A 27,630-nucleotide genomic window follows, 5' to 3' on the forward strand; every position below is an offset into this window, starting at 1 on the left:
CCAACCTTATCTTGGTGTACTTGGATCCTGTTTTGTAACTGCTGACAACCACCTCCCTGTGAGCAATATCCTTGCTGCTCATGGCCTCACTGCCACTTTTTTCCAAGACCCTGCTCACTCCAAACTCACTACACCATTTCTTACAAGTCTGACTAATTATATCCATAACTATAACTACGTCTCCTCTGAGGAGAATATACATTACAGATCATTAAGATCCTAAACCACTTGTTAAGTTCACATTCATTTATGACACCCTCATAATATAAACCCATGGCAAGATGCTTTGTCATTCCTACACAGCCTCAACAGCTTTTCTCCTTTCCATTTCCTGGTCCTTTTCAGTTCAGCAAGTAACCTTCCTGAACATTGACCTCCAACACTCCAATGACTCAATAAAAACGTCCACCATATGACGCCACTGATCATCAACTGTACTTCTATCTCCATAGAATGGAGATCCCATTCCTCCCATACAAAACAGTCCAGTAGAATTAGCATTCAAATCGTAAATAATTGCTACAAAAGGTTTTATTGTTTTAATGGCTTCGTTTGTGTCCCAGTATAACTGTCCTAGGTTTTCCCACTCGGCGGAGTTGTGGAAAAGTGGTGGTGGTGGTGGTGGTGGTGGAGGGGGGGGGGGGGGGGGGGGCAAAAATGTACCTGAAAAAGATGTATTTTTTCGGTTTTGTGATTATATCTTGTAAATGACTCACAATATCGAAAACATAGTGTAATTAAAAATTATAGGGCATGAAATTCTGCATTGAATGAGACCATCCGCATATTTTTTGGATCACCAGTTTCCATACTAGTGCTCTTCAAAATTGGACCAATTTTACATGTTCATCAAAAATTTTCTTTTTAACCTCTGTTTCTTGGCAATATCATTGAAACTAACCCACCTATCAATAATGTCGTTCATAAAAAAGATATGGAGAGATAAATTCTGCATTTGATGAAACCAAAAGTGAATTTATTGGGCCATCCATTTGTGTACCGCCCATCATTAAAGTTGGACCATTTCTCATCTTCAATGAAGACAATTTCAAATGTAGTTCTTCAGTAATCCTTACATACACACTTTTAAATACAGAACTATAGAAACCCATTGTCTTGTACTTATTTAATATAGTAATAGAATAAAATATTAAAATTTTGTAAAATTTGAAAAATAATATTAAAAAAGTTTTTCATATATCGGAGGGTTAAGAACTGAGACCTCGTATCTGATGGATGTCAGAAAAAGTCCTGGCTCAGAAAAACATTTAAGTGAAAGAAATATATATTTTCATAAAATGAAGCAATGCACAACCTGAGAGTAATAAATGATTATGCTTCATCATCATCATCATCATTTAAGACTGATTATGCCTTTCAGCGTTCAGTCTGGAGCATAGTCCCCTTTATAAAATTCCTCCATGATCCCCTGTTCCATGCTAACATTGGTGCCTCTTATGATGTTAAGCCTATTACTTCAAAATCATTCTTAACCGAATCCAGGTACCTTCTCCTTGGTCTGCCCCGACTCCTTCTACCCTCTACTGCTGAACCCATGAGTCTCTTGGGTAACCTTGCTTCTCCCATGCGTGTAACATGACCCCACCATCTAAGCCTGTTCGCCCTGACTGCTACATCTATAGAGTTCACTCCCAGTTTTTCTTTGATTTCCTCATTGTGGACACCCTCCTGCCATTGTTCCCATCTACTAGTACCTGCAATCATCCTAGCTACTTTCATATCCGTAACCTCAACCTTGTTGATAAGGTAACCTGAATCCACCCAGCTTTCGCTCCCATACAACAAAGTTGGTCGAAAGATTGAACGGTGCACAGATAACTTAGTCTTGGTACTGACTTCCTTCTCGCAGAAGAGAGTAGATCGTAGCTGAGCGCTCGCTGCATTAGCTTTGCTACACCTCGCTTCCAGTTCCTTCACTATGTTGCCATCCTGTGAGAATATGCATCCTAAGTACTTGAAACCGTCCACCTGTTCTAACTTTGTTCCTCCTATTTGGCACTCAATCCGTTTATAGTTCTTTCCCACTGACATTACTTTCGTTTTGGAGATGCTAATCTTCATACCATAGTCCTTACATTTCTGATCTAGCTCTGAAATATTACTTTGCAAACTTTCAATCGAATCTGCCATCACAACTAAGTCATCCGCATATGCAAGACTGCTTATTTTGTGTTCACACATCTTAATCTCACCCAGCCAGTCTATTGTTTTCAACATATGATCCATATATAATATGAACAACAGTGGAGACAGATTGCAGCCTTGTCTTACCCCTGAAACTACTCTGAACCATGAATTCAATTTACCGTCAACTCTAACTGCTGCCTGACTATCCATGTAAAGACCTTTAATTGCTTGCAAAAGTTTGCCTCCTATTCCATAATCTCGTAGAACAGACAATAACTTCCTCCTAGGAACCTGGTCATGAATTTTTCATGAATATGTAAAATTGGTCCAATTTAGAAGAGCACTAGTATGGAAACAGGTGGTCCAAAAAATATGCAGATGGTCTCATTCAATGCAGAATTTCATGCCCTACAATTTTTAATTCCACTATATTTTCGATACTGTGAGTCATTTACTAGATATAATCACAAAACCGGAAAAATACCCCTTTGTCGGGTACATTTTTGCCCCCCCCCCCACTACTTTTCCACAACTCTGCCGAGGGGGAAAACCCAGGATAGTCATATTGGGCCACAAATGAAGCCACTAAAACAATAAGACCTTTTGTAGCAATTATTTCCAATTTGTCTAATTTATAGGTTTAACCCTATTGGACTAAAAAGATATTTCTCATACGCTAGCCACCCGTGTATAGCACACATGTGTTGATAAACAATCCCTTGCCCAGTACACTGAAGGTATCACTAAGGCTTTCCCCAACAGTCATTGTTATCCAAATTAAGTGTTATGATCAGTTGCTGAAGATATCTTCTTTAAATATGTGCAAAGAGAATACAGTATGTAGCAAACAAATACAATCAACTCATGGTATCTGGAAAATTAATAAAGTTGTGAATAGATATCTGCTGAGGGAGGGAGGAGAAAAAAAAGAGAAAAAAAAAAAAATCAGTAGCAAAGGGACAAAATATTGTCAACCAGAATACACAATGATACCTGTAATGCCACAATGCTGATTGTCTATTGAAGACATAACCCAAATAGAAAATATTAAATGTCATCAACTTGAAACCATACATCTCACTTTATCTGGAGATTTTGCAGAGGTTCCAAAAGTTCAAATAAAATTCCATCAGTTAATTTATGGATGTGTGCACACTACACCAGTACTTTCACTCTCAATGCTTAATTTATCTGAGCTTTTTCACAATGGTTTCATTAATGAAAACTTACCTCTAAGGCATCCTGAGCAGACTGAGCTGTATTGTGTGTTTCCAGAACCTTTCTCACTCTTGCCTCAATTTCTGCACCCCACCGTCGCCTCACTGTGTAGCCTCGGAAATCTTCAGTGAAGACAAATACAATTAAACTTCATATTGTCAGACTTTATTTTAAAGTTAGCATTAGTTCCAATTTAACATCTGCATAAATGTTGAAAGTAATATTTACATGATACAAAGCACAAATGGAGGAAAAATGTTGGTGACACTAAACTTGAAGAGTGGGGGATTTAAAAGCTAATGCTCATACACATGGCATTTCTAAGGTGACATTACAAACTTTTTCTAAAGGGGGGGGGGGGGGGGGGTGGAGAATGAGTACCCAACAGTACAAACTTTCTGTAAGGGGGAGGGGGTGGGTAGACAATGATATACTACCAAGTATATCATTTCCACTGTCATTACCTTTTTAAAAACAGGATGGCTCAGACTATTCTGGCAAGCCATAGTTTCTACTGCCAACTGGGTAATACATACTATATGAATACTGAAGCAATAACACAACATAAAACTAAACAAGCATGTGAAATGGACATTGTGGAATCAGCCATGTGCAGTAACAAGGCAGGAGAAAATGTCATAATTTATAAGATAATGTTTATGAGCATTTGTTCAGAATTATGGAAATATACCAGATTAAATTAAACAGCAAGTTCAATATCTTAGAAAATGAAGAATATATGAACACAGACAAAAGAGGCAATAACTTACTAAAGCACTTATCATACAGCAAAACTGTCACTGATATGAAGGCAGCAAAGAAGAAAAAAAATCTAAAACCAATTAGGCAACAATTAAAGAGCAGGTGTGAATTTCAAGCAAACAATAATGAAAACATGGCAGATATGCCAAATTAAACAAAACTATTTCAAAATATCTTTGAGCAGAAATGAAATGAGAATTTGTTAAGAGTACTAAAATTAAAACAGTATGAAGAAAACAAAACAGAAACTTGTGTTCAGTAGACAATACACTTCACTTCATCAGTTAAGAGATCATAGTAACTAATAACAGAGAGAGACACCTGTACTAGCAATAGAAGATTTTTTTACATAAAGGTTTTTGCGTAGTTCAAATGATGAGTTAGAAACACAGGCAGTTAATGATACAAGTTAACAAAATTCAAGAAAAAATGTGAAGGTATAAAAAGCCTTTTGAGGAATAAGAAAACAAAAGGTACCTGGAGACAACTGACTTTTTTCTAAATAGAAACAATGTAATCAGAAGTAAAAATAATACAGATGCAACTTGCAAAATTATTTACAGAATGACCAGAGCGAGACTTTAATATTCCTGCCAACAGACATTACTGATTGCAGACCAGAGGCACTTCAACTACACTCACTCAGGTGCCACTAGAGAGCACCACTGGTCATGGATCTAGGTAATTCGTCATGGCCCAGGTCACATATGTGCCATACATGCTCAGGTGTATCACACATACTTGCTGTTCAGATTTTGACCCTGCTTTGTATACTTTTTGTGTGTGTTCAATACTCCACTCACGACAATGCTGATTTTGATCATGGCTCCTACATTCACATCAGGCTCAGATCCTTTACTTGTAACAAGTTCTTACTACATCGTGTTTTCAGCAACAGCAACAGTTTGTGGTTCTGCAAACAAAGCAGAAGCTACATCAGCAGCATTTTGTGCCTCAGGAGCATCAGTCTGTTCTCCTGCAGCTTTTATCTCAGCAGCCACAACCGCAGCAGTAGCAGCAGCAGCAACAGCAGATGCACCTTCTTGCTTCTTGGCTTAATGACCTGTACAACTGTATGCAGCTTGGGTGGCCAACGTGCAGGGCCTTCCAGGCAAGTGCAGGTTTTATGTGCCACACGTGTAAAGTTTCATATATGGTGTAATTTATTCATGACGTGATTGTGCATCTGGCCCCAAACACGGAGGTCAGAGCTTAAGATTTGGCCAAGACCAATCCAAGTCTTGATGAAGAGCTTAAAATTGCTAAATCTTTCGAGATTGCTACGGCAGTTGCACATGCTTTTACAAATGACATTTAAGTTTCTCTGGTTGTTTCTCACCACCATAAGCTGCAGTAATCTTAAGATTCTGACTCATCATGCTCTGCTTGTCTGTTAAGTCTCACTGGAATACAAACGTCTGGATCGCTGGCATCTTGTAAGAGACTTAACAAATCTCTTTCTGTTTCCTCTTAGTGTCAGGTGATGTTTTTAGCAATGTTAACCAAGTGAGTTTAGTACATCCTCTGTCCTTAGTATTACATCATGAGTCACACATATCGACAAAACTACAGTCTTGTCCTGAGTTGTGTCAGTGGGCATATCAGAAGAAGATACTACTTTGTGTCAGTGGGCTGCACCAATCATGGTCATATAGCTGCCTGTTGACTGCATACTCAGCTGTGGCATGGGGACAATATTGTCATAAACTGGTTGTGGAGCTGGAAGTTTCTCTGCCACCCTACAAGCCCACATTGGATTTGATTCTACTCAGCCAGTTCATGGGATTCCAGTTGGAAACTGGTGCTGTTAAGTCTTAAATCAATGAGGAAACATACTGCTGACTCTGTTCACTTTTGTTGCACTGGCTTTGTTGCTGAGACCTGCCTTACTGCCATAGGCCCATTCCTCTCCTCGGCAAATTGTCACTGGTGGCAAAGTGCAAAAACACTGAATGTATACCAAACTCCTGAGTGGTGCACTCCCCTACTGCTACTAATGTTTTCAGCTTAAGATGCCTTTACTAGTTTGGGTTTCACAGTAGAGGACCAAGTTAATTTAGTGGACACCACAGTGCCCTTTTCTGATCTTGACTGTGTGTGCATCGCATGTAAGGAGATTTTTGAAAAATACACTGGTGTGTCTGTAACTTGATAGCCCATACTTCCATGAAACCCTCTGCAGTGCCTATATTTTGACAAGTTCGCCTGCTTTCATTCATGTTTTGTGAGGTTGTTCAGGCAGAAACTGCACAGCTTCAGTCACCAAAGCATTATCTCCATGGTCTCCACCAGTCAATGGGCAATGGGCAATGCCTACTGTGATCACCAAAAAACAAAGAGGTCATTACATAACGTTGGTGATTTTAAGTCCATGTTAACACTGATCTAAATCCACTGCCTCGCTGGGAGGACCCGAATCAGGGAATTCCGCACTGTGTAAATTATGAGGGGCATTCAATAATTAAAGGAACAAATTGATGTAGAGATGAAACAATTAGTAGGAGTAGTTTTGTACTTATACAACTAAGTTGGCATCACTAGGACGAGTTGAGAACAGCTGACAAGTAAAACTGTTTTGTTTATAACCTCAATATTGCATTTAATGATTGTGTGTGCCCTTGATTTTTCCACATTAGTTGAACAATGCTCAGTGATCTGTTTTTTTTTTTTTTTTTTTTTTTTTTTTTTTTGTGCGTGTGAAGGTGAAAACTAGTTAAAATCTTTTCCTGAATTAATTTACATTATGGTTATAGTTTTGTGAACCACAGAAATTTTTAAAAGTGGTCAGAGCTGTTCAAAAATGGTGAGCAGCATCCTAGGCAGCCAGGTGAAGTGTCAACTCCTCCACTTGAAACATGCACTGACATTATTATTGATGGAGAGCAATGTGTAACAGTTGAATGCACAGTAATCAGAGTAAGTGTTGGCACAATCATAATGTAATCAGTAACAAGCTCAAGTACATCAAAACAAATGCAAGGTGGATCCCAAAAGAGTCATTGCAACAACGTAAGTAAACAACTCAAAAGTGTGTACAGACTTGAAAGAGCACTGTGAAATAGAAGGTGGCCCATTTCTAAATATGATCGTAATGTGTGACGAAAGTTGGCTTCACATTTTGAATTGGAGTCCAAAAGACAAAGTGGAACAATAAAGCATTAAGGGAAACTGGCTCAAACAACAAGACAAAGACTTCTTTGCATCAGACATAAAAACAGTTCACTGTTGGGAGAAGAGTATAAACATTGATGGTGACGAAGTAGAGAAGTAGAAAAGGTGTTTAATATCCCTGCCAATGGATGCTGGCGGCAGTGGAGCGAAGGTACTTGGGCTAGACTCTTCAGATGCCACTAGATGTGCCACAAAAAGGTCACACAATCTCCTCCAATAGTAGCCTGGATCTAGATAGTGGGAGTGGCCCGAGTCTAATATTGTAAGCCTTATGCACTTAGCTGTATCATGCCTAGTTGTTATTTGGACTATGATTTACATTCTCGGTACTTGTTCAGTACTCTGCTGGTGACAACGTAGGTTTTGATCATATGTTCAGATTAGTTGCAGAATCTTTAGAGACAATTCCCTAAAACTGGAACAATGTCATAGTTTTTTCAATTTCACAAGAAAGGAGATGGAAACAACATAAAAGAACTACTGACCTACCAATGTTATCTATGTAATGTACAAGATATTCACTAGAAGTATCACCAAGTACTTAGAAAACTGTGTTTAATCAACCATGGCTATTTTCAGAAGTAGGAACAAAATGTACCTTTTGCAGGTTGTGGACAAAATTGCAGAATGGAGCAATGAGAATGAATTACCAGTTTATTTGGGATTCATAAATACTAAAAACACTTTTCACTCTGTTTCAACTAATTTATACTAACAAGCCCTTACGAAATAAGGCAGTGATTCAAGCTATGTTAGTACAGTGAAGAATATGCATTTCAGTGGTAAAGTTTCCATAGGAATTTTTCAGAAGGTGGGAAATTCACAACTGGAACAGGAGCCATACAAAGAGAACCCATTTCACTGAAGCTATTCTTATCAGTCCCCAGATGATTGTATACTAATCCCTGAACAGCAAAAAAGACACATACATATTTAACAATCTTAAAACTAGATTTTAACATATGCCTCTATGCAGATAAACTTTAACAACGAACAGAAGAACTTAAAAGAGCATTTTTCAAAATATGACTGCAAATCAGTTATAGACAGACTTAATTGCTCTAATCAACAGATTGGAAATGAAATAGTAAATTTAACACTGAAGTAATAAAACTAGTTGGAAAGAGCGGGGGTGGTTGGAGGCACAACTAGACAGGCAGCAAAGAAAGGAACAGAAGAATGAGAATGGCCTGGATTTCCTTTGGTAAATTAAATATGATTTTTGTGTCTGAAATGGAAAGTTTACAATCTGAGGGTATTGTTACCAGTTACGACTTAGGGCAATGAGAAACTTTTAATTTGAAAACCAAACAAAACTGGGGATTACTCAATGACAATGGAGAGCTGTTCATTGAAAGTTACTGGGAGAGATGGGAAACAGAAATACAAATCAGGGAATAGTTTGGAATATGAAGCGCAATCGTGACAGTAACGGAAATTAAATGAAGGTAGGTGGGACATGTGGGCCAGCTAATGGATGGTTTATGGACCCACTAAGTTCTTTGCGGTTCCAAGAGAAAGGAAGAGATCCAGATGACACTAATTGGAAGGTGGGTTGACCACATTATAAAATATGCAGGAGCAGCATAGATGCTTACAGTGATCCCAGTTAATTGCATACTGCAACCAGCTGAAGTGGTGCAGTGATTAATACAATGAACTTGCTTTCAGTATGAGCTGGAATACAATCTTCGAAAGATGATATAGATTTAGCTTTTCAGTAATGCTGTGTCGACCGAACAAGACACAGCCAGGACAGAAACACCACAGGTGCAAAGATGTGAGCTGGTGCCAGTGCCGTAGACACTTGCCATTTGTGAGAGTTCCACTAGTGCCACCAGGGGCGCTGAGGTTGATGATATCGACTTCGCCTCAGTGAGTTGCTGACCAAGTACAGTTCGCCAGGGACCAGACGACAACAGAAAGGAGCCTACTCGGAAGATAAAAGAGCAGTTCTCACTCACTTGGTTATAGATCATCATCCAGGGCTGACTCAGACAGGGAATGTCACTTAGTACACTCTTAGAAATGAACAGACAGTTGTCTTTGAAGTGCAATGAAGTAGACAGGGCGTTAACATTTTTGGTCTCAATTTGTTCAACTAAACATTGTGGCCAATGTGCTACCTATGTCTCATATCAATTCAAGTGACACTGTTGCTAAGCTCTATGATGAATTTCAAGAATTGTTTGATCCCGGACTAGGTAAAGCCAATAACTTTGTAGCGCACATTATGCCATGCCTTTTCAAAGCATGTGCAGTGTCTATTGTCCTTCATGAACAGGTTGCGAAAGAACTGGCTCACTGGCAAGAAAATGGCATAACTGCACCTATCTCTGCAAGTCAGCGATCTTCCCCAGTAGTTTATGTCCACAACCCATCAAGAAAAATTAGGATTTGTGCTAATTTCAAAGTCACTGTGAACCCTCAGACGTTGCTCACCCTGACAAACTCGTGGATCACTTAGGCGCAGGTCGCTATTTTTCAAAAATTGTCCTTAGTGATGCTTACCTTCAGATTCCTCTTGATGAATCTTCACAAAATGTGTTTGTTAGCAATACACAGTTAGGATTTTTCAAGTTCCTTTGTTTGCCTTTCAGTAGCACATCAGCATCTGCCGTTTTCCAATGCTACCTAGAAAAGCTGACAATTTCTGTACCTTCACATACAAATTACCTTGAAGATATTGTAGTTGGTGGCCATGCAGCAGAACAACATCTTGCCAACTTGCACACTTTAATTCAAGTTGTGTCTGAGGCCAGACTGTAGTGTAATAAGAAAAGTGTCTTTTCCCAGATGGAAAAAGAATATTTAGGGCATGTTATCAATTCTTGATATGGTCATCTGACACAGGCACATTTGCAAGCAGTAAGTGATCTCAAACCACCTCAGAATGTCAGAGAATTACAATGTGTCTTAGGGAAGCTCAATTATTACATTTGCTTCATCCTTTGCATTGCCTTCACTGCAAAACTGCTGCTTTTGTTTGCTTCCAAGATCATGACATGGCCTTTCAGGAACTGAAAGCTGTATTGGTCAGTGATCGATGCTTGGTTCATTTTGATCCAAACAAACCTGTCACTTTGGGCACAGAACGTTGTGCTGTGGAATTGCTGCTATTTTGATGCACAAGATTGGTTCGTCTTACAGGCCTTCACTTCCAAGCTTCTGAACAAAGTTCAGCAGAACTATTTCCAAATAGAAAAGGAAGCTTTCACAATCATTTTTGGAGTGAATAAATTTCACCAGTATTCATATGGTCAAAAATTCTATTTGGTCACAGACCACAAGTCTTTGCAGGCCAAACAGATTCCTATTCATGCTGCTCGAAAACTGCGACATTGGGCTCTTCTGCTCTCCCACTACCAGTATGAGATCATCTATCGGCCTACTTCTAAGCATGTGAATGCAGACGCTCTCTCACATGTACCTAGGGGACCTGATGATGACTTCGACACTTCCAAAGCAGCATTTTCCAAATTGATACACAAGACACTGACATTGTCAAGCCACTTCTTCCGATCCCGATTTGCAAATTTTGTTTGAAGACATTTGTACCACATGGCCATCTTCTATCAAGCACAGTTACCCCATTGTTCATCAATATTTTGCACATCGACACGATCTTTCTGTTGTTCATTGTGTCTTTTGCTTCAAACACAGTCAGGACATACATGTTTGATGATACTGAAAGTGCTTCATAGACATGTACTCAGCTTATTGCACCAAGGTCATTGGGGTGTTGTCCGCACAAAACAATTAGCTCACAGACATTGCACATGATTGGCATGGACACGCAAATAGGAAGAATATTTGAATGGTGTCAAGCATGTGCGGAACATCAGGCTGCCCCTCCACAACATTTTTTTGAGTGGCACAAGGCAGAAGCATATGGCAGCATGTGCACGTAGACTCCGGCCCTTATTGGAACACATGCTGGTTAATACGAGTAGCTGATGACACATATGGCAAATTCCCCTTTGTTATTCCCATGTCATCGACAACCTCTTGCGCCAATTTTCAAGCAGTTCAGTCCATATTCTGCATCGAAGGTCAGACAGAATTTTTTGTCATGGACAACAGAGCTCAATTTGTCTCTGCCGAAACTGAAGATTTCTAAATGGCATATGCCATCTCACCTCAGCACCATTTCACCCACAATCGAATGGTGAGGCTGAATGGTTTGTTTGCACATTCAAACAGCAAATGGGCAAACTTTTCTTGCATCATCCAAGCAAACAAGTCTTGCTTCACTTCTTGTCCACTTATCACTCCCAGTCCTGAAACGATCCTTCACCTGCCTAATGGCTACGTGGGCGATGCCACCATACACTCTTGCATTTGCTCAATAGCCCCTTGCGGTTGGCACCTAAAGACTCCAGTTAGCCAATGTACCCGATCAGCCAACCTGTATTTTACAGAATCTATGGCAGAAAGAAGTCATGGCAGCATGGCATCATTACCAATTCAATTGGTTCGCATATGTTTCAGATTCGAGGTCCTGATGGATTGCAGAAGTGGCACCTAAATCAAATTTGCCCTTGTCACTTGCAAAGTTCTGTCGCTTCTCGTATGTTCACAGATTCCTGGCCTTCCTGGTCGACGCAACCCGTTTTCGGACTTCTGGACATCAATCCAATGCCACATCTATCCACTAGTGGACATTTGGCAGCACCTGCCATGCCCCTTCCACTGGGCCAACCCCATGCCGAGGCCTACCATGGGGCCTCCAGTCAAGGAGATGCCATTGCAGATTCACACCATCAAGAAGGTGCCCTGCTGATGAGTGCTGGGATACACCCTCTGCATCATTTTTTAGCCAATGTTCCTTCGCAGTCTCAAGACTCAGCATCAGCTACAGCAGTGGTTGCCACTCCAACACTGGCTCCAACACCCACACCTCCCCCTCACCATTGGTATGGTGCTTGGCCATATGTGATGACGATGCAGCAGTTAGGGATGGAGGAGTGCTGTGTCATTCGAACAAAACACAGTCAGGCCTAAAACACCACAGGCGCAAAGATGCGAGCTAGTGCCAGTGTCATAATTTTGCCACTTGTGTGAGTTTTACCAGCACCATAGGCGACACTGAGGATGAAGATATTGACTTTGCATCAACCAAATGCCAGCCACGTACAATTCATCAATGACTGGATGACAACAGACAGAAGCCTATTTGGAAGAGAGAAGAGCAGCTTTTGCCCACTCAATTATAGATAATCGTCCTAGAGTGACAGACTGGGAATGTCATTTAGTACACTTTCAGAAGTGAACAGACAGTTGTCGTAATTGCATTCACTATGTAGTGTGAAGTTTACCTGTGATAGTTACATTTAGCTATTGAGGGCCTTTTTTTGTTTATATTACAAGCAGTGCTGCAGACTTCAGTATTCAACTAGTCACAAAGATAAGTAAACCTTTTACCTCATTTTTGTGACTTTGTTATTAATTTGTTGGAGTGTTGTAGAAGCTTCATTCTTCTATCCTGTTACCTGACCCTGGGGCATAGCTGTGTGATAGTGGCAGGGAGAAAATGTCCTAACGGTGTACTGCACCAGAATCCATTTCACAAATTCACAGATTTGACCTACCATAACAACAGTGGCAACTCTGCCTCCACAGCAGTAGCGATGAGGCCTTTACAAAACTGGCGATGAGGGTTTACAAAAAGTAATTACCCTAAATCACGTAAAGGCAAAAAATTAGATGGTTTCCTTTATAAGGACATTGCTAATTTCTTTTATCGTCCTTCCCATCTCCAAGGTTGTAATCCTCTCAGATGATATGACTGTTATTGGGACATTAAACCCTAATCTTCGTTTCTGTCTTTTAGTATTAGTGAAGGCTGGCAACATTAAAAAAATATAGATACAATGTCATCTTTATGATTCTTTTCAGAAATTATTTAAAACAAAATTCATAAAAACAGTCGACATTTCACTGCAGTATTAGTTTTGTGAATTTTTTTTTCAATTTAGAACCAATATTGCACATATCTTTTGTTATTTTCCAAAACAAAATTTAAGGGGCCACTATCATTTTAAAGATGAGTATTTTAAAAGTGTCCCCTTATGTAACCTTCAAAATGATCAACAACCCTCCATATAGAAGGCAGTGGTGAAGCCTCTAAGTCAAGTGCATCCTAAAAGTTTTCAGCTACGAAAATCAGCACCGTGGAGAAAAAGGCACTAAGGAGTGTAAAATGTAATGATTGTGTCTCCAACAGAAAACAAACTTAAATGTTGAGGTGTACGATGCACTACTTACGACTCTGAATTACTACAGCAGCCGATTCTTCATCCAGTTCCTTTTTGGGACTTTCATTTCCTTTATCACCTATCATTTGCTGTGATGACATACGGCGAAGTAGTTTAGCCTTGAACCACCCTCCAGTTGGTGAGCCTAAAAATAGTTTTTACTTACAAATGTGTGACATTCATTAACTGTCAACAACTGTTTACAGTTATGCTTATATCTACAACATCCGCAAGTGTGAAACAAGACAGAGTGCATTGTGATCATCACATTTCCTTGCAATGCTTAGCAAGTTTATGGGTAGCAGACACTGACACTGACTAATGTGGAGTAAAAGCTCCACAACATGTGTATGAACTGAATGAAATATTTTATAACGTTGGAGAAATCTGAAAATTATTTTTATATTACATTAGTTTCTTCCACAAGTGTAAAATGGTCAACAAGTATTTGAATGGTATGCATTGTGACTTGTTTTCACATGCCTGACCAAACCTTATTGCAGGCAGCGGAGTGTTTAAACAATGACACCAAATAGAGAAGGGGGCAATAACCCTCATTATTGGTGAAATCTAAGTTCCAACTGCCTCTTTCCACCATATCTCACTGACAACCAACTGAACATATCATCTTGATATGCATAATCTTTAATTATACTGAAATAGTCTGTGCTTCTATTTCTATAAGGCAACTAAAGCTGTTGATACAATTATGATGATTAAAGTTATCAGATGTGACATGTGTTCCTATTCGTCACATTGGGAAACCTCCCGATCGCCACATTGTGATACTATAATATCCTATAACAACAGGAACAAGATTTCTGAGAGTGTAAAGCTTACCCTTCTTTACTCGAGCAGCCGCTGCAGCAGCATCTTGTTGCCTCCTTAGTTCAGCTTGCTTCTGTTGCTCTATAAATCTGCGCCTTGTAATCCAGCCTCTTACAAACCGCTGAAGAGTGACTACACTCACTGCCAACTGCCATTTCTCTCGTTGGTACTTTACCTTTGCAAGCCACCTCCGAACACAAGCTTGAACAAGTACAATTTTGCGTACCTGTATTAAAGAAAAGTTTAAAAGTCAGAGACATTTTGAAAATATTGTGGTTACAGGACTGCACAAATGTTGCATATACAAGCACGATATTAAAAACAAAGGATGAGAGCAGACTGATACGGTGCAAATAATGTTGCACTGCTTCTTTATAGAGGTGGGGAATGGACCTTTATAATGGCACATTTCACAGCATAAGATCAAGTGGATACTTACCCACATAATTACTGCCACATGATATATGTATATGGCATTTGATAAGTAGCTAACATCTCAAAAGTCACAGCTCTGACCACGTTGATAGCACGTAATAAACCTCAAACCAGCATGAAGTACATTATATGAGGTGTGATTGGAAAGTTTTAAGACTGGATCTGCTACTGCTTACTGGTTGGGAGGGAGGGCAGGTACACAGAGGGTGGGGAGTGAGTCATTGCCTTGTTCTTGAATGCCCTCTGTCAGGAAACTTCATTTCCTTTATTCAGTTCATTGTGGCAGTTGGTTGAGTGTGGGTCTGTTAGGGCTTGTTGCCAGATTCTGTCTGCTTGAAAGTGGACATAAACACGGGAGTAATGAGTTTGTGTGAAATTTTGTTTTAAAACCAGGAAATCAGCTTATGAGACTTACGAACTATTAAAAACAGCTTTTGGAGATATCTGTAAGATCCAGTCAAATGTTTTTGTCTGGTTCAACAGATTTAAAAATGGCTGTGTATCATTTGAAGATGAGCCAGTCTGGCTGTCCTTCACCTCAAAAATGAATGAAAATGTTGTGAAAGTTGGTGACTTAGTGCACTCTGATCATAGGCTTACAATTAAGGAGATGGCTGATGAACTTAAGTTTCTATGCAGTTAAGTCAATTTTGTGTGAAGATCTGAACATGCGTAGAGTGTCCATAAAATTCATTCCAAAAGTGTTGTCAAGTGACCAGAGACCATACTGACTTGAAGTGTGCCAAGAACCGATTAATCGGACTAAAAATGACCCAATTTGTTAAATAGGGTAATTACAGGAGCTGGGTGCTACACCATGACAATGCTCCGGCTCATCGTGCCTTCCCCATTGTTGAATTTTTGACCAAATTCAAAATTCCAGTGCTTTCACAACTGCCATATTCCCCTGATTTGGCCCCTGCGGACTTCTACCTGTTTCCTAAATTGAAATTTTCACTGAAAGGGAAGCGATTTGACTCAACTGAAGACATTCAGGCAAATACGGAGAGCGTCCTTAATACACTTCAGGCAAAAATTTCCATTTCCAAAAGGGGGAACACCGTTGGAGCTGGTGTATTCAGCCAGAAGGGGACTACACTCCTGGAAATGGAAAAAAGAACACATTGACACCGGTGTGTCAGACCCACCATACTTGCTCCGGACACTGCGAGAGGGCTGTACAAGCAATGATCACACGCATGGCACAGCGGACACACCAGGAACCGCGGTGTTGGCCGTCGAATGGCGCTAGCTGCGCAGCATTTGTGCACCGCCGCCGTCAGTGTCAGCCAGTTTGCCGTGGCCTACAGAGCTCCATCGCAGTCTTTAACACTGGAAGCATGCCGCGACAGCGTGGACGTGAACCGTATGTGCAGTTGACGGACTTTGAGCGAGGGCGTATAGTGGGCATGCAGGAGGCCGGGTGGACGTACCGCCGAATTGCTCAACACGTGGGGCGTGAGGTCTCCACAGTACATCGATGTTGTCGCCAGTGGTCGGCGGAAGGTGCACGTGCCCGTCGACCTGGGACCGGACCGCAGCGACGCACGTATGCACGCCAAGACCGTAGGATCCTACGCAGTGCCGTAGGGGACCGCACCGCCACTTCCCAGCAAATTAGGGACACTGTTGCTCCTGGGGTATCGGCGAGGACCATTCGCAACCGTCTCCATGAAGCTGGGCTACGGTCCCGCACACCGTTAGGCCGTCTTCCGCTCACGCCCCAACATCGTGCAGCCCGCCTCCAGTGGTGTCGCGACAGGCGTGAATGGAGGGACGAATGGAGACGTGTCGTCTTCAGCGATGAGAGTCGCTTCTGCCTTGGTGCCAATGATGGTCGTATGCGTGTTTGGCGCCGTGCAGGTGAGCGCCACAATCAGGACTGCATACGACCGAGGCACACAGGGCCAACACCCGGCATCATGGTGTGGGGAGCGATCTCCTACACTGGCCGTACACCACTGGTGATCGTCGAGGGGACACTGAATAGTGCACGGTACATCCAAACCGTCATCGAACCCATCGTTCTACCATTCCTAGACCGGCAAGGGAACTTGCTGTTCCAACAGGACAATGCACGTCCGCATGTATCCCGTGCCACCCAACGTGCTCTAGAAGGTGTAAGTCAACTACCCTGGCCAGCAAGATCTCCGGATCTGTCCCCCATTGAGCATGTTTGGGACTGGATGAAGCGTCGTCTCACGTGGTCTGCGCGTCCAGCACGAACGCTGGTCCAACTGAGGCGCCAGGTGGAAATGGCATGGCAAGCCGTTCCACAGGACTACATCCAGCATCTCTACGATCGTCTCCATGGGAGAATAGCAGCCTGCATTGCTGCGAAAGGTGGATATACACTGTACTAGTGCCGACATTGTGCATGCTCTGTTGCCTGTGTCTATGTGCCTGTGGTTCTGTCAGTGTGATCATGTGATGTATCTGACCCCATGAATGTGTCAATAAAGTTTCCCCTTCCTGGGACAATGAATTCACGGTGTTCTTATTTCAATTTCCAGGAGTGTATTTTGAAGAAGGTGCATCACAGTAGCATGTAAGTACCAACATTGCACAATTACAAGCCCATCCTTACAACTTCCTAATCACACTTCATATACTTCGATATTATAATGATTAGAATTTCGGCAAACCACAGAAAGTAGGTACCAGTCATGCAATTTATTTCTCTATACAAGGAAAGATTATGCAGCAGGTTTCTCATTCAGAAACTGCACTTGAATGTTAATTGTTTGAGAGACGATCAGTTTGTGCTTGTGTATGAGGGAGAAGTGCCTACTACCCTGTGTTGGAATTCGAGAGCAGCAGTACTGTGGCCTACTGGGACTGCAGTTTATTATTCTGCAATGTTGCTGCTCTCACACTGGTAAGAACCCCACGATTGTCATGTGAATACAGAATAGGTAGGTACACAAGGACCATACTCGACACCATGCAGGAGACCAATAGTGTCCCATAACTAGCATTAATGAGGACATCCATACTGTTCATCCATCTGTGCAGTATCGCATAGATGCAAAACATAATAGGCTTGTTTGCAGCAAGATAGGTATGCACACTAACAGTGTGACGACATTTGGAGCACTAAGGTAATTCAGCACATGGCTATTCTTGTGGCTTCCCTCGGTATGGCAGCAGAGAGATGTTCACCAATAGTTGTACAACCAACAACAGCATTGAGATGGGAGTGACACCACACTGACTTTTTGAATGAGTGCTAGTCTTGGGTGCAGTATCAGAATGGACATATCCATGTGGTGGAAGCTACAAGGAGAACAAATGTTGCATCTTTCAACAAGATAATGCAAGACCAAATGTTGCCAGTGCTGTCCTCACCTACTGCAACACAGTGTGTGTTCAACTGTTGCAGCAGGTAGCAGAGAAATTGGAATGCCACCAGTCACGATGACTGATGAAATCTGGCATTTAGCTTAAGCACTAGGGAATGATGTACCTGTATCTGTCATTCAAGCTCAGTTCAATTGGATACCCAGCCAAGTTAGAGCCATGACTGCTGCCAGAAGTGCTCTATTTACTAATTTCTGCCACCTGTATACTTAAAAATTGCCTAGAACTTTAATCTTCCTACTGTACTGTATACACACATTAAGCTATCTTCTGTCCTTCCTGATGTTGTAATTTTAATGACCAGCAGTTTGTATCTACTCGAATTAACAACACTTCTTGGGAGCTGACAGTTGGACACAGAACACTACATGTATATGCAGTGAATATTTGTGTCCCTGAGAGGAACATAATTAGTCTCATATTATCAGCATGCTACCTATTAGAGTGGAACAAACAATGAAAATAGAATACTGACCAGTGAAAAAAATAAGTTTGGACATTTTCTATAAATTCATAGACAATTTAGATTTTTCAGCTGACACTATCCTGTCAGTCAAAGTAAGTGACAAAAAGTAATACAGTTCTCCTCGTATGTGGCCAATATACTTACAACATCTCTCACAGTCTGAATGTGTTCTAAAAGAAGTCATACTATAATTTTATACGTAACATCTTTTTTGGAAATACCCTGAAATCCACAGTATTCTAAAATCAATTACTGGAAACTCATTTCACCTTGTTCTGTAGACCCCCCCATCAAGGAGGACTACTTTCATTGACATGTAGCAAGCCAAGATATGCATTAAAAAAAGACAAGTGCATCAGAGAAACTTAATCTTGGTTAACGCTATCTGCACTATCCCAGTTAAATTTAACTTTATAAATTAGGAAGATAGCTGCTGCTTTTCTGTTATATTAAAAAGCTGCTGCATACAAGGTATGTGAAAAAAGGAATAGGACTGGCTTTTTATCTAACATATTTTTTATTTTTCCAACAGCAATATTATCCACTTCAAAGTAGTTCCCTTCAGCAGTGTACAGTGGGGGCAGTTACTGAATGGCTTTATTAGTATAAAAATTTGATTTTTGTTTTTCACTTGATGTTAGTCAGTGCCTTCTGCCTGGCGGCTAGTTGCAGCAAATCAGTCACGTTGCAAAACCGGACAGAACCACTTTGAAACTCAATTGTTGAACCATCAGCAGCTAAACTCTCATGTTGCTGACAAGGTAACACTACCAAACTGCATGTCTACGATTTGGCCGACCGATCGGGAGGTTTGGAGGTGGTCAGGTGGGGGTGGGACCGCGGCCAGCCACTGGGAGTGGACATGCCATCCGGTCTCTTCTGCTGGCAGCTTCCGACCTGACCAGACGCTTTCCTCTCCTACTCTCTTGGGCAGCAGCCCATTCAGTTTTGGCAGCTTCTCTAGGCCTGCCTTTTCTTTTTGCAGCATTAAACATTCGTGCAGTTAAAATATGTTTGATTTTTCACTTCAACGGGTGCCTACTGCTTTCCCCTCCTGGCCAATCCTGACACATTAACAGCAGTTAAACCCTAGCGCAGTCATTCTCAGTCTTGGTAACAGTGCTGAATGGCTTCAACTGTAAGGCCTTTAACATGTCACATTCTTTTGAATGTTCTCCAGAGTCCCAATAGGACGTCCTTTTAACACATTCTTCAATTTCAGGAAAAGAAAAAAGTCTCAAGGACTTGTATCAGGGGAGCTGTGAAACAATAGGAATGCCCTTTGAGGTCAAAAATTCTGTGATGGAAGTAGCTGTGTGACATGGGGTGTTGTCATGATGCATCATCCACTTGTCTGCAAGGTCCTGTCTCACTCAGTTCACCCTTTCCCTGAGACTTTCAAAGACATCTTGGTGAAACACTTGGTTGATAGTTTGCCCTGGAAGAATAATCCCACAAGAGCATGCACCTGTGTGAGGTTTTCATAGGTCTTGGAGCTGAAGGTCTCCCTGAGCAAGGTTCATCTTCAATAAGTTCTCAGTCTTCCAAAAATGATTTGTGCCAGTGAAAAACTTGTGCTCTTGATGCAGAATATTCCCCATAGATCTGGTTCAACTTTCTGAAGGTTACTCACATGTATTTCCCAAGTTTAACACAAAAGAGCTCCAGATTCTGCTGTTCCATTTTTGTAACACACAACAAAAACACAACTTAAATGAAAAAAAAAAAAAAAAATCACATCATGGTCATACAGAGCTGAAAGCCAGATTGAGCATCTGGAGGGAATGAGCACACTGATCTACACAAGAGGAACAATACAGCACTGCCAGATCACTCTCAGTATTGCCAGTCTCATTACTTTTCTCACATGCCTCGTACTCCAAATTATTGTTTAGTATTTAATTAATTGCATTGGTATTTTCAAAGAAAATAGTAACCTACATCTGTACACACAAAGTTCTGTGTATACAAAATGACTACTTTTCATGCAGCTTTATAACGAACACTACTACTTGCCTTGTGACTAACAGAACTTTTCAACCATTGAATCTAAATGCTCAAGTAATTTGTAGGAGGAGTGGTTAATGAGTTATATTTTTAATTATAAATTGAAATATCCAATTTTTTGTTTTAGGTCTGACAGGAACTTATTTAATACCTTTGTCCCTGAGTGCACAGCTCCACTATGAACCCTAAACTCTAGCAAAGTCTACTTCAAAACTGTTTCTGTGTAATATATTGTACTTGTATTCAGTTGAGCTGAAACTGAATTTTATTGTTAGAAAAAAAAAATGATTAAGGAGTAAATTTATTGGGAAGTGAGAAAGAATTCCAAGATTCTTAAAAAGGCTTCTCCAAGATGTACACCAGGATCCTGTGTATGGTGGATGGGTGACAGAATACCACAGAATATCACTTCAGGGGCAGTGGAGATCTTTGGTAGGATGCTTCTCATGTCCAGACAGATAATCGAAGCCCTGGTGAATGATATGTTTTAGTTGCTTCAGTCTATGGGGATACTGGGGGGTGAGGGCAAAACTCCTTTGTAGCTGATTCTTGGAGGTGGTGGGAGGAAAAGGTTGCGTGAGGATATGGCAGGGGAAATCTGCTTGTGGACTAGAGGTTTGTGAAGGCCCTCATGAGACCATCAGCACACTGGACAAGGGCAGTCTCGTCTCTGGTGTGGAAAAGGTGACAGTTGTCAAAATGCAGGTACTGCTGGTGGTTAGTGGTTAATGAGGAGAGATGTGAATGGATCCATCAAAGAGGTGGTGGTCAGTGTCCATGAAGGTGACATACTGAGTAGAGGAGGACTAGGTGAAGCAGATGGGACAAAAGGTGTTGAGGTTGCAGATGAAAGAGAATAGGGTGTCTTGGCCCTGAGTCCATGTCATGAAGATATTATCAATGATGCTGAACCAGACAAGGGGTCTGGGGTTTTGAGAGGTTAGAAATGTTTTCTCTAGATGGTCCATAGAAAGGCTGGATAGGATGGTGCCATGTGGGTGCCCACAGCTGTTCCACAAATTTATTTGTACACGTCCCCTCAAAGTAGAAGTAATTTTATATCAGGATACAGTTGGTAAGGTGTATGAAGAATGAGGTAGTGGTTTTGGAATTCGAAGGACATTGAAATAGGTAGTGTTCAATAGCAGCAAGGCCTTGGGTATGAGGGTTGTCAGTTTATAGGGAGGTGGCATTAACTGTGATGAGTCTGGATTCAGGGGGCAAAAAGATTTTAACAGTGTCTTGTTTGTGTGTGTGTGTGTGTGTGTGTGTGTGTGTGTGTGTGTGTGTGTGTGTGTGTGTGTTTGTGTTTTTGTTAACCAGTCTTGGCAAGGTACAACAAAATTAGGTCAAAAGAAACAAGTCGTGAATTCTTACCTGGTCCTCATAAAGCTTTGAAAGGTATTCCACATGATAGTACTTCAGGAAAACTTTTGTTTTTCCAAGAGCCCATCCATCCATTTTCAAACGAACCAACAGGAGGCGACAATTTTCTCGAGATGCAACAACACGTTCATCAAATCCAAATGCAAGGAAACAATATCTGAAAGAAAGAACACGGAATTATGACCAAACAGCTCTGGTAAACCAAATCTTAATATTAACAATATTATGAAAGGGAAGCTGCTACTCACCATATAGCAGACATGCTGAGTTGCAAATAGGCACAACAAAAAGACTGTTGTGCTTATCTGCAGCCCAGCGTCTCCACTACATGGTGAGAAGCAACTTTCCTCTCATTATATTTTTAAATATTAATACTAACATATTTAACATTTATGGAATTTCAACATGAGGGTGCTGAAGGATCAGCGACTAGTAATGAATGAACATTGTCTTAAAAATCACCAATAAATTTAAGAGTGAAGGAAGCTGCAACAGAAGATAAAAATAGTGAATATTTAACAATGTTAACTAGTTGATCCTCTGTTACTATAATTAATTAAAATTACTTGTTAGTTGATGTCTGTTAGTTGCTACTACAGTGTTGTCACATCAACTACTGGCTACTGCTTGGCTGAAGGTACCACACAAACATGGTGGATCACTTCACAAGTGCTGTTGCTTAAAAATATGTAACATGGAGCAATGTTGGAAGTGGCCACCATGGGGTATGATGACAATGCAAGATGCTCTTTCACTGCTGGTAGCTGATTTTAAATGACCACTGACTGAACTGCGGCAGACAATGCATTTCTTAGACCTGAATTTAAACTGAAATACTAACCTAGCCACAACCTCATGTTGTGCAATATATCTATGAAAACAATGGTCAACAATCTGCAGCAGAACTATCAATTATGCTCTCTTTGTCACAGCGATTACAGTTAACCTCTATGAGTAAACTCAAGATGGAAAAAAATCAGTTGTGTCAAAAGCAAACTGAATTTTTCACTTTCACTGTTTACCTGAAACTATTCTCACACTGGCTACAAGAGCTACCTTGTTATCAACCAATGAGCAGTCCTGGTTAAAGGTTATAGAAAACACATGCAGATTAAATGAAAAGGAGAATGATAAGACAAAAAAATAAAAGCAAATAAAAAAGGCAATACTATCATGAGCATTTTTCTTAACTCTGCTTACATCCAGAAAAAATATGTTTAATTGTAACTTTAAATAAACTGAACACTTACAAACACACATTCTTTTAATAACCTTGACACATTATGGAACAAACCTTCTCAAAAATTCAGCAAATGGGATTCTGTGGGAAAATCCGTTCTGCCTAATGCGAATAGTTTCCAACACACCAGTATATCTCAGCTGCTTTATAACTTTTGTGGAATCAAAAAGCTGTGGAACTCTGGCATCATTTGGTTTGATGCAGCGGACGAATTGTGGTGATCCGCTAACCATTTTCTGCAGCAAATCCATTAAAGAGTACCTGAAGTATGTTGCAACAGTCTGCTGAGCTCTTGACTGGGAAGCTAGTCCTCTGCTGCTGTATCTTTCCTGCAAGAAAGTACAATGCTGAATTTAATGCAACTGTGTGTGTTTGTAAACTTGCAAATATCAGTGCTGCAGTAAAAAGTGAAGGAATGAGAGATTGTGTTCTGAGGGGAGAAACAGGCTGTTTTTATATCATTTTAGTGGTACATCTTTTGGATAATTATGATACTCTTGTATTTCATAACGTTCATCTGCAATAAAAGTAGAAAAAATATTCAGAAATTAAGCTTTCATCCAATTTATCATAGTAAACTTTTATAGTCAGTGTCAATGACAGTAAAATTCTTCTGGGTTGTGAAATGTGTTACATTGTCATTTTTTTTACCACTGGCTTATATCAATTAAAAATGTTATGTGGAAGAAGTGGTTTATAGGTGATGATTAGATGTTATTTCTTTCAATTCATGGGTCATGTTTTGCAAATCAGATGACAGCACTGAATGTCATTTTGGTTATCCAACCAAGAGTAAGCATTTGTTACTACTACTATTACAGTGTGGTTTTCTGCAGCTGGTGAATGGTGCAAGGCTGGCAATTATTACTGGAAGCCATCTTACTTTATCATGGTCTTATGCTTTATGATTTCAACGATGTTGTTTGGTTGACCATTGTGGATCATTTTGATGGTGCATAGGCTTTGTCATAATTCAAGTGTACATTACATTCATTCACATGCTCAGCAATCACAGATTTTGTTTGTTGTTCTATGTGTAGGTTTCGGCGAACGCCAAACTTTGGCTTGGTGAGTAGCAATCTATCCTTTTCGTAATTGTTGATATTCCAGTCTGCACTTTCCATCACTTGTGCTCAACCATATGTGTGCTTAGCGCCTGTCCCAAATCTGCCACGTAAACTGAACTACAGTTACAATTTTCCTTTTAGCCTCTCAAGAGGTGTCATTGGCTCATTGCATTGTTCAAACAACCTAGATTTTCTCTTATCTAGATGTCACTGTAATAGAGCTACTTGATAATTACTTGTCATAATATTTTGTCAATCCACTTAGTCATGCTTTTAATGAATGAGGGCATGCTGTTACATTACATTATCCTCTGTGTTATTGTTCAGCTTCCTCTGTGGTGTGATAAATTAATTTATTTTACCCTCATAGTATATAAGCACCTGGAATATTATTGGAAGGTTTTCCATCTTTGCATTCAAGTTCACTGCATCACTAAACTCACTTGTCTTGTTGAGTGATGAAAATTGAGCAATAATGGCATAAGGTAATACCCAGTCACTTCCTGTATGTCCCCTTCCATACTGATACTCAATTGGCATCGTATCAATTAACCCACTTAATACGAGGAGTATGCTCGCATGCTCCTCCCATCCACAGCTAGCAACGGAGTGTGTACTCGTGCAGATCCCCACACCCCTTCACAATGACAGTGTGTGCCAGCATGCATGCGGCCCTTCATTTTTACATTTACCTTGCTCCAAGCCAGTCATCTGCTATATTTCATGTGTTTTGCCAGCGATTCTGAAATGCTAGAGAACGATGGACACCTCTTCATTTTCCAGTATGTACTGCAGTTCAGTTCACCACCAGTAATTCTACAATATCACGGTAAGTAAAGCACATTTTTTTACGTATTTGGTTTGATTTGATATATGTTGAATCCTTACATATAATTCTTTTTCGGCATCTGATCAAGGTAAAATCACATATTATATGAGGTTATTAGGCATATATGCCAGCATTATACACTCCTGGAAATGGAAAAAAGAACACATTGACACCAGTGTGTCAGACCCACCATACTTGCTCCGGACACTGCGAGAGGGCTGTACAAGCAATGATCACACGCACGGCACAGCGGACACACCAGGAACCGCGGTGTTGGCCGTCGAATGGCGCTAGCTGCGCAGCATTTGTGCACCGCCGCCGTCAGTGTCAGCCAGTTTGCCGTGGCCTACGGAGCTCCATCGCAGTCTTTAACACTGGTAGCATGCCGCGACAGCGTGGACGTGAACCGTATGTGCAGTTGACGGACTTTGAGCGAGGGCGTATAGTGGGCATGCGGGAGGCCGGGTGGACGTACCGCCGAATTGCTCAACACGTGGGGCGTGAGGTCTCCACAGTACATCGATGTTGTCGCCAGTGGTCGGCGGAAGGCGCACGTGCCCGTCGACCTGGGACCGGACCGCAGCGACGCACGTATGCACGCCAAGACCGTAGGATCCTACGCAGTGCCGTAGGGGACCGCACCGCCACTTCCCAGCAAATTAGGGACACTGTTGCTCCTGGGGTATCGGCGAGGACCATTCGCAACCGTCTCCATGAAGCTGGGCTACGGTCCCGCACACCGTTAGGCCGTCTTCCGCTCACGCCCCAACATCGTGCAGCCCGCCTCCAGTGGTGTCGCGACAGGCGTGAATGGAGGACGAATGGAGATGTGTCGTCTTCAGCGATGAGAGTCGCTTCTGCCTTGGTGCCAATGATGGTCGTATGCGTGTTTGGCGCCGTGCAGGTGAGCGCCACAATCAGGACTGCATACGACCGAGGCACACAGGGCCAACACCTGGCATCATGGTGTGGGGAGCGATCTCCTACACTGGCCGTACACCACTGGTGATCGTCGAGGGGACACTGAATAGTGCAAGGTACATCCAAACCGTCATCGAACCCATCGTTCTACCATTCCTAGACCGGCAAGGGAACTTGCTGTTCCAACAGGACAATGCACGTCCGCATGTATCCCGTGCCACCCAACGTGCTCTAGAAGGTGTAAGTCAACTACCCTGGCCAGCAAGATCTCCGGATCTGTCCCCCATTGAGCATGTTTGGGACTGGATGAAGCGTCGTCTCACGCGGTCTGCACGTCCAGCACGAACGCTGGTCCAACTGAGGCGCCAGGTGGAAATGGCATGGCAAGCCGTTCCACAGGACTACATCCAGCATCTCTACGATCGTCTCCATGGGAGAATAGCAGCCTGCATTGCTGCGAAAGGTGGATATACACTGTACTAGTGCCGACATTGTGCATGCTCTGTTGCCTGTGTCTATGTGCCTGTGGTTCTGTCAGTGTGATCATGTGATGTATCTGACCCCATGAATGTGTCAATAAAGTTTCCCCTTCCTGGGACAATGAATTCACGGTGTTCTTATTTCAATTTCCAGGAGTGTATATTACAACCTGTTTTCAGCACTATCATAAAAATATTTCATGTGTGAATTTTCCAAAATGTAAGATATATGTTTATTTAGATTTGATTATGATTCAACTAAATTTTATGTTTTGAAACATGAACTGGTTTTTTGTTGATCAAAATCCTAATTTCAATTTCTGAAAAACTAACTCAATGGTAATTTTTTATTCAGCAATTTGTATGTCTCAGATGGACTAAGTATTACCGAAGAAGAAGCAAACACAAATTCCCACCATGCAAGTCAATAATACAGGTGAAAATCCCCCTCAGGGATGGCGAGTGCACAGACATGTTCTCAGTCATTGAGAAAGGGTAATTAGAGCACACCAATATGCCCTCCATCGCTGCCTAGGAACTGGAGGAGCATGCTGGCATGCTCCAGCCATTGAATGGATTAAGTCTGATAATACCACGTTTGTCATGAAAGTTCCAGGACACTTTTTTAAAACAGAAAATTGCACTTAACACATAATGATCCTATCTCCTGTCAAAGTAGTCCCCTTGGCTACCTATACACATTTGCTAACGTTTCTAGAGGTCTTGGAAGCAAACAGGGAAACTTTCAGCTGTGATGCTTGTAACACCTTATTTGTTATAGCCTGTTGGATATCTGTGAAATCTTGCTCAAGCTTTCCTTTCAGTCACCTTTTCACTTGTGAAAACAAGAAAAAAATCACAAGCTGAGAGATCGGGTGAGTATGGCAGATGTGGGATGGCAATAACAGAATGTCTGGCCAGATACTCGGTAGCAGATAAAGCGGTATGGGGTCTTGCATTGTCACGCAGTAAGAACCAGTCCTGAGAACACCACAAATCAGTGCTGGTCACAAACATTTCAAGACTTTGATGTAAAGGGCTTGGTTCACTGTCTGA

General features: G+C 41.3%; 1 protein-coding gene across 1 annotated transcript in view; it reads right to left on the reverse strand.

The window, feature by feature from the left end:
• The window catches only part of LOC124612728 (myosin-IIIb-like), a 261,346-nt gene that overhangs the window by 29,107 nt on the left and 204,609 nt on the right, over positions 1–27,630 (reverse strand). Inside the window, 5 exon segments of the mRNA XM_047141099.1 lie at positions 3,379–3,488; positions 13,567–13,701; positions 14,397–14,610; positions 22,030–22,195; positions 23,333–23,607. Of these exon segments, the coding sequence (XP_046997055.1) occupies positions 3,379–3,488; positions 13,567–13,701; positions 14,397–14,610; positions 22,030–22,195; positions 23,333–23,607 (900 nt within the window).

This window comes from Schistocerca americana, chromosome 4 (assembly GCF_021461395.2).
Source record: "Schistocerca americana isolate TAMUIC-IGC-003095 chromosome 4, iqSchAmer2.1, whole genome shotgun sequence".
NCBI lineage: Eukaryota > Metazoa > Arthropoda > Insecta > Orthoptera > Acrididae > Schistocerca > Schistocerca americana.